Source organism: Adiantum capillus-veneris, chromosome 26, assembly GCF_014529385.1.
Source record: "Adiantum capillus-veneris isolate H3 chromosome 26, ASM1452938v2, whole genome shotgun sequence".
Lineage (NCBI taxonomy): Eukaryota > Viridiplantae > Streptophyta > Polypodiopsida > Polypodiales > Pteridaceae > Adiantum > Adiantum capillus-veneris.
Genome location: NC_140956.1, coordinates 101918029 through 101926262, shown reverse-complemented (window position 1 = coordinate 101926262; position 8234 = coordinate 101918029). Strand labels below are relative to the sequence as shown.

Genomic DNA, 8234 nt, shown 5'->3' with positions numbered 1-8234 from the left:
TCAAAAAGACTTAAAAAGATGGTATTCTCCATCATGAAGAGTGGCTTCACCCAAGGTGAAGAGGTGCTTCACATCAAAAAAGAAAATCTATTTTCTCTCTCTCTCTCTCTGACTTTGCATCAAAGAATTACATCCACGCACAACAAATATTTGCATATATTGTGCTCCTATAAAAGGCACACATTGATGCTTGGAGAGTCTCCAAACACTAAGATCCCTTTCTTCTTGCACAATGGAAGGGAAACGGCTTATAAAATTTGACAAAACGAGCTTTCACACTTGGCAGACCAAGTTAAATGGCTACTTAATGAAAAAGAGGTTGTGTGGAATAGTCATGGTGACAATTAATGACCCCTCATCTAGTGATGGAGCACACGTGTAAACACAATTCTGAGCGCATAGAACCAGGTAAAAAACGAGCAAACACAGCTATGAGTAAATAGAACCAAGCAATTGAAAAGGGATTGTGGGAAATGGTCAAGCCAACGATTAGTGACCCCTCATCTAGTGATGGAGCACATGTGTAGACACGGCTATGAGCACATAGAACCAGGTCAAAGACGAGCAAGCACTACACAACAATTATGTACACTTCACCAAGAATTGTAAAACCTCATCAGTCGCACGAGAGGCATTAGAGAAAAAAATTTAAACTAGAAAAAAAAGAGCAAAGTGAGCTTCAAGAAAGATCTATATAAATAAAAAATGGAACCTTGCAAAAATGTTGCAAGCTTGGTCAATCCCCTTAAAAGCACAACCACATAGCTAGCCTATGTGAACAATGCAATACTAGAGGAGGACAAGATTGCGGTCCTTTTAAGAGCCTTACTATCTCACTTTGACCAGATAGTGACCATCATTGAAGAGAAGGATCCAACAACAAATTTTCAAGATGTGATCAACTTTTTATTGTCCAAGGAGAAGAAGCAGAGGAGGAATTCGACCTCAGGGGAAGGAGATTTTGAAGTTATGTCTGACAATAGATATACCTTCATAAGTTCATAATAGTCTAAACTCACGAATTATAAGAGGGAATAAAGCACTCATAAAACTATAAAAGCAAGGGACACAAGAAAAGAAAAGAAAAACAAAAACAAACAAACAAACAAACTCACTTAGCTTGCTACGAAACAAAACTAGATAAAACAAAACATTATTAACTTAAAAATGTTTTTAGAAAAGGCATGTGTAAAATAAATTGATGCAACTTACTTGGCTTAAAACAAGTACTCAACTTTAAGCAAAAAAGGATAAGACATTTTAAAAACATAACCTTAGAAATCAAACTTCACACAACAACTTCTAAAGGAACATATTCTTAAGTCCTCAAGTAAGCTAAATATGAAATCGAAAAATGAATACTACTACAAACCTATGAAGAGCAAAGAACCAAACTGACAATAGAACTTGTTTCAAGTGAGGCAAAGAAGAGCACATAACCAAAGATTGCCTAGCATCGAAGACTTGCAACATTTGTGGAAAAAAGAGTCATCCTCTTTCCAAGTGCTTCAAGAAAGACAGAGGTAGCATCATCAGTAATCCGAAACCCAAAAGTTCAACCTCTCTGACAGAAGAAGACAAAGATGAAGAAGAAAATGGAAACAACCTTCTTGTCTTGTGACTACTACTATGACAACATTCACCTCTCAGTGTATTTTGTTTGGAGATAGTTTGGATTAGCTTATCTCAATCCATAAATATGTTCAAAGGGAGGTGTGCAGTGTCCCTTGGATTAGAGATGATTTTCTCTTAGATTGAGGATGGTCTTTTAGATTGGAGATGTTCTTTTGCTCCTAGATTGGAGTGTGTCAAAGATGTCAATTTTAAATGTCTAAGGGAAGGGTTGTTCCACCTCTTGTCTAGTAGGATGCATAGGTAGCATAGAACCATGTGGTAGCATGTGAAAAAATCACCTAAGAGATATGGGTACCCATGGGAACCATTACTAGAGAATATGGACTCACTTAGAGAAGCCTTGAAAACTCACCAACAAGTTTGCAAGGTGGTTGAGCTGATTTGGTGATGCCATGCATGGTGCAAGATAAGATGCTTATACTAGTTCTATATTTGTATACAATTTTGCTTAATTAATCAATCAATCAAAGTTTGTGTCTCTACTTTCATTGTTATTTTATCATGCCAATGCCATGAATGGTTCTCTACTCTATCCTCCCTAAACCTATCATAGTTGAATAAACCGTACTTACAGCTACAGAAATAGTTGGGGATGGGGTGCAACACACCAAACAATATACTTTTGACATTCACATAACAATAATTACATCCTCTGTAGAGCAATCAATTGCAACATACAAATGTAAAGGCACCCATTTCTTGGTTCTTGCCTTGTAATATCTTCGCCTGCAATATGAGCAAGCAATAGAAAATGTTGCTTTATAGAGACTCACATTGTGTGATGTGAGGCCCATGCATAAGGTCGAACATTTGCTGATGCTTTGCGATGTGCATTGTTTGTAGGCAATAGGACGTGCATGTGTTCTAATCATACTTTTTCAACATATGACTCACATTGCACAAGATGGATGAACACATACATTACCAATTTTGCAAAAAAACAAGTAACTGCTTCCAAATTTTGACCTAAAAACCAGGAAAGCTTTAAGTTTTCATTTCTAGTTACAAAAAACAGTTTAGTTTTTGGTTAGCCCTGCTTCAACAAGGAGCACTCGTCTGACGATCACCAGAGACTCTTCTAAAAAATGCCAGTTGTGTTTTCAAAGCATGTTTTCATACTTGCTAGATTTGATTCCAATCTTTGTACAGCTTGCAAGCATCCTAGACAACCCCTTTATAAAGAAAGTATATCAAGTTTTGTGACGCTCCGAATTCACGAGGCTTTTCACCCTTCACTTTTGCATTTTAGATGTTCCAAAAGGTTTTAGATTGAACTCAGGTTGTAGAGACCTAAAAGAAGTGAAAATAATAATTTTGCACAAGCTGATTCAACCAAAGTCTAACTGCAATGTGGGAAAATATATGACTTATGCACCCATTACCCATCTCAAAACAATTGCATCAGAGTTTCAAGTCGACAACCACCACGCTGATGTTATCGTTGCTACCCCGATCGTATGCGAGCTTCACCAGCAAAGCAGCAGCAGAAGTAGATGCTGGATCCTCTCCAAGTAAGAAACTTCCAGCAGCGCGTTTATTTCTCGACGATTCAAGCTGTTTCCGAACAATCTCACCCGCAGTGTCACTGCTTATGACATCCCAGAGACCATCGCTGGCTAAGATCAAGCACTCATCCTCTTTCCCCCTTTCCATACATGTCACCTCTGGCTCCGACACAACATACTGCTTCAAATAACGATCACCTGCATGCACAAGAACACAAGAAGATGTCGACTTGTATGAGTAAATAATGGTGTTGATGTCTTCTGCACGAAGTTTACGGGCCCACCTATCGATCTAGACACAGCCAGAAGACCCCCCACTCGATTGCCATTCCAATTTATGACTTGTCCACCAGCAGCTTCAATGCGATCAGCTTCGTCATTTCTATCTGGCTGCCAAAATGGAAGTCCACTTGTCTAATTCTACCTCATACTGATGGGTCTCAAAAAATTGTACCTCAGACGTGAGCGTCAAGCCTCACGGTAAAGATGCTGTCGCACATGTGTGGGGACACACATATATACAAGAAAGACAAGAACACCATATCCACAAAACCTAAACAAACAAAGTTAAGCGCACACTGGACCAAGGCACTTGACAACTTCAAACACTTTATCATAGTTGTAGGACAAAACTGCAGTGAATTTCATTCCTCAAACTTCTAACCTCATTTTCTTGTAATAACACACCAAGCAAAAACTCTCTCCCTCACGCACGTGCACACACTGATATGATTCCATTGGTGCCTACCTGCTGAAGGAAGGAGAATTCCTCTCCTTCAACGAGGGTGCCCATTAAGCCAGCATCAAAACCTGACTCACAATTGCACGTGCGCCTGGACAGTCAACCCAATAGTAAAAAAGAAAAAAAAAAACCTCTTTTAAATTTGTTAAGCAAGCACATTGATAGCAAGCAGCCATGTATTCTATAATCAACTTTGAACATGCAAAATATGAAGGCCTCAACTTTACTTGGTTGTGTCTTGTGACTATCTCAAGTTTTCATGTCTTGTGGCTTTGCAGGAATTGAACATCAACATGTCCATGCATCGGTATTGTGGATTGCTCAAGTGAATTGTGATTGAGGTGAAAGTAACCAGCGTCAAGCAAAGGTTGACTTGCAACCAAACTGACGTGAACGTACTGAGGGCCAGGCAAAGGTTCCTTACAACCAAGAGACTGTATATGCATAGTTCTCCTCGGCCTCGCTCATACAGAGCACCTTCTGATAGAATAGGAGAAAAAAGCTGCTCACCACTGGCAGCTGTGATACAACATACTAGAAAGCAGCACTACGATCGAACCACTTGTTACAGGGTTCAGTGAGCAAAAGTAATGTCAAAAAAAAGACAACACCACTCACAACAAACAATAAAACAAAGACATGGGTACGGGGTTCCTTTTTCAACCAGAAAGCTCCTCTGCTCTCCGCTAAACAAAGATTGCATAGCGTAAGCACCTTGTGATCTCTAGAGAGAGGAAAAACTTTGCCACCTCTGGACATAACAGCTCTAGAATCTCCACAATTTGCCACCACAATCTGGCGAGAGCTGACAACGGTAACTATTGCGGTTGTTCCTACACTTCCAGGAGCTATATTATCCCAACAACAAGTTGCAACTCTATCCATATCCCCGCAGCGTCCATTGGGACACACACCTCCAACCTCTCTGTCCATTTTTGAGAAGCACGAGGCCATTGCCTTCTCCCACATACAAAGTGCAGTGGAGCCCTCAGAAGGTTCTTTGTTGAACTCATTTGCCCCGGGCAAGGTGGCCGACAGCTCTTCAGCAAGGACATGATGCAGCCTTTCCATACAAAATTTCGAGGCCTACAGCAAAGAGAGCGCATACGTCACATGCAAGCTCATCCAAGCAGCCATATAGGAGTTTACCAATTTCCAATTTCACCATACTAACCTGTGAACCTCCGTGGCCATCATAGACAGCAAAGAAGTGTAGATCAGAGGCAGGTTTGACCTCAACTTCTACCATACATAGAAATCTCTTTGAAGAGTCATGATGCTGCTGAACAAATGATGGTACAATAGTAGCCGTGTCCTCCATTTCACGTCTCCGTCCACATACAAGGACCTTACCACTAGGAGGGCAATGGCTATGGTTTGGGCTTTGACAAGAAGAAGCACTAGAGATTTGAGACGAAGATAGCACTGCAGGAGCCAGATAGCAAAACAACTGATTAGCCATATCCACCGGTTCCGCATCAGACTTACCTGTACTAGGGTCTGATGTTGCGGTTTCCTTCTTATACAACTTACGGCCCGATAAAAACGGGAATAAGCTACAAGAAGCTTCTTTGAGGGGAGAAATAGCCTTCTTATCCTGATGCATTTCTTACACGAATTAAATCGATCGGTCCTCTATTTTCGAAGGTACGGATTTCTTGTATCTGCAAAGATAAAGGAAGGGAGGTGGTCTTCACAAAATAAGCAAAAGCAATGCCTATTGTTTGGGTGGGATGGACAAGCTTTGATGCGGAACATACACATTGTTAGCAAGCTGTGGCAACTTAAATAACTTCTTTAGGCCTCCAATCTTCATGTCTTTTGAGCTACAACAATGGTTGGATAGGGTAGGACAGATGTCTGCTCCTTGGAGAAGCACACGTCTGTGTAATCCAATGCCCCAGTTCAAAACCAAATTCGTGCAAGGAAGGGAGTACAAGAACAAAAGCATCTTACTGTTCCTTTCTGTTTTTCATGTGGATCTTAAGTGCCAGGTCAATCTTCCACCATCAGGTTAGTCCTAAATACGACTGAGAGTGATGTTCAAGAAGGCAAAGGGCGTGTCATGATCACGTTTTCAACATGAACACACATGCCAATCACCTCTCTCTCTCTCTCTCTCTCTCTCAGACACACACACACACACACACACACACACAAGTCTACAAACGCATTTAAGCTCTGTGAGTACAACGTGATAGCAAAAGAAAGAGTTCTCTGGCCAATGTCAAGGTTCCAGAATCTTCACCTGTGCCAGCTATGGAGGTGCTCGGCGCCCTTTACAAAGGCAGGAGAACGACTGCAAGGATGAGTAGTTGTCGCCACGCGCCCTTTTCTGCATGAAGTTCTTCTCTTGTTGCAACCATTTGGGCACACGAAACCTGAATCCCAGACGGAACGAGCAGAGCCCCGCCATCGCCCCTTTGAACCTTTCTAAATTCTCACAGCAACGCTGTCGCTTGAAAAATCAAAGCACAAGAAGTTTTCACGTGTTCAATTACAAGTGGGGTTTTCACATGGGATTGATGAAATGTCCTAAGGCACATGGTTGGAGGTGATTTCACAATATTTAATTTGCTTAGAATCACACTAGTACGGCCGGGCCTCGTCACTATATGGCACGGTTTTGGGCTAGAGGGGATCTAGGGCCCAAGTTTGGGGACGTGAGGCGGCTTTAATCTCGGCCGTCGGATCACGCAGTGAACTGAGGGTGAACTAGGGGTGAACTCGGGGCAAAAATGGTGCCCCAAGTTCACTCCTAGTTCACCCCCCCTAGTTCACTTGCCTCACGGGGTGTGGGTCGAACCTGGAACGTCTCCGTTGCCACACGAATGCTCTACCACCACGCTAGCGCGCGTCGATGTCCATGTTGGCATGACACATGATCACACCATAGTTTAGGCGCCCCTAGTTCACCCTCAGTTCACCCACCCCTAGCTTATCCGCCCCTAGTTCACCGTTAGTTCACCCTCAGTTCACCCCTAGTTCACCCATCCCTAGTTCACCCCTAGTTCACTTTGTGATCCGACGGCGGAGATTAAAGCCGCCTCGCGCCCCCAAATTTGGGCCCTAGATCCCCTCTGGCCTAGAATCGTTCCATATAGTGACGAGGACGGCCGGGTGCCTTAGGCGGCCTCTCTCTCTTTCTCTCTCTCTTCTTCTTTCAGTTTTGGAGTTTAGCCTTCATGTCGCATATTTTGACACGTGTAAAGGGCTCCCCTTTCGCCATATTATGTTAGTTTAGATTAAATGTCTATAAGCACAAGGTTGGAGGTGATTTGGTAATATTTGATTTGCTTAGTTGACGACAATAATGAGCTACACAAACTGAACCATAAATGTCTTGCTCATGTCGTGGCAATGTGTACAGCGCGCAAGGTAGCACAAAGCAGTAGAAAAATCTTGTTGAAACATTTTGTTCCAATAAATTTATATTTTTTTAACATTTGAGTTTTTTTTTGTCAAATTCACAATAGTGAGTGTATATAAATATTACGAAAGCAAAAAAGGTTACGATGTAAGCCATGATCCAATCGAGTTATGGCATCTACAAAATGTGACCCACCATCCCATCCAAACCATATGACCATACATCAGTTGACAAAGGGAGCTACCCTGAGACCACCAACAACCAAGGGGAGTTAAGTCTGACTTGGGGTTTGCCACCAAGGAGGAAGCCCTGCCACAACTCCCCCCTTGACTACCAAACCAGGGCACCTATACGAGACCGCTAACAGTGGAAACATTTGAGTAGTTTTGATGATAGCAAGAATGTGAGCCTTGGGTCAAAGTTTGTAGAGTTTAAAACAAGGATTTAAGTCTCTAAGGATACAATAGTCTAGATAATAGTGCCTGAAAATCTCAACAATAATGCACGATTACAATTCCAATTGTTAAGTTGACCATAAGAATTTGGATGTATTAGAGCCATGTTTCACACTCTCAAGTGGACTTAATTTTGAGGTTTATTTGTGCTACAAAATAGACATAGGTGTTAAATAAATATGAGAGGCACTTCAGAGTAAATACAGGTAGCTACATAAATGGAATGTTACTTAAGTATCTTACAACAAATGTTTGCTAATTCTAAGTAAATATCAACAAAGACTTGTTTATCTAAAATGAATTACCTTACCTTCTCATTTTAGATAAATTGAGGTTTTGATGTTTCCGCCATCTTGATAAGAGTGCCATGCTCGTGCTTCTAGAAAGACATTATCTTGGATCATAATGACATGAGTTGAGTCATCATGCACCTTATTTTACCACATGCTTATATTTGGATGTTCATGCTCCTTTTAGAGGTTGTTTGCTTTATTGATAGTGTGGCATTGAAGAGATAAGTTGCTTGC

At 41.5% G+C, this 8234-nt stretch overlaps 1 protein-coding gene across 3 annotated transcripts; it reads right to left on the bottom strand.

Annotated features, from left to right (window-relative positions):
• Positions 1–2594: 2594 nt before the first annotated feature.
• LOC147423914 (putative protein phosphatase 2C 8) lies at positions 2595–6350 on the bottom strand. 3 transcript variants are annotated; one of them, XM_086501662.1, is made up of 6 exons: positions 6131–6350; positions 5643–5912; positions 5057–5546; positions 4597–4968; positions 3425–3530; positions 2595–3338 (listed from the first exon to the last, which is right to left on the bottom strand). In XM_086501662.1, exons 3-6 carry the CDS (start codon positions 5486–5488, stop codon positions 3037–3039), a joined length of 1212 nt encoding a protein of 403 aa, XP_086357788.1. In that variant the 5' UTR covers positions 5489–5546; positions 5643–5912; positions 6131–6350; the 3' UTR covers positions 2595–3036. The 3 variants fall into 3 exon arrangements, with proteins under 3 accessions (XP_086357788.1, XP_086357787.1, XP_086357786.1); XM_086501661.1 differs by lacking the exon at positions 5643–5912; XM_086501660.1 differs by having other exon boundaries at positions 5057–5912; positions 6131–6349.
• Between the last annotated feature and the right edge of the window lie 1884 nt (positions 6351–8234).

Bases quoted from the DNA above. Each gene is read 5' to 3' on its own strand.
- LOC147423914 (XM_086501662.1), bottom strand. From the start codon at position 5,488: ATGCATCAGGATAAGAAGGCTATTTCTCCCCTCAAAGAAGCTTCTTGT. The intron at 4,969-5,056 runs GTTAGTATGGTG...TCTTTGCTGTAG, and splicing joins ATGGCCACGGAGGTTCACAG to GCCTCGAAATTTTGTATGGA. The intron at 3,339-3,424 runs GTGGGCCCGTAA...TTGTGCATGCAG, and splicing joins GGCTGTGTCTAGATCGATAG to GTGATCGTTATTTGAAGCAG.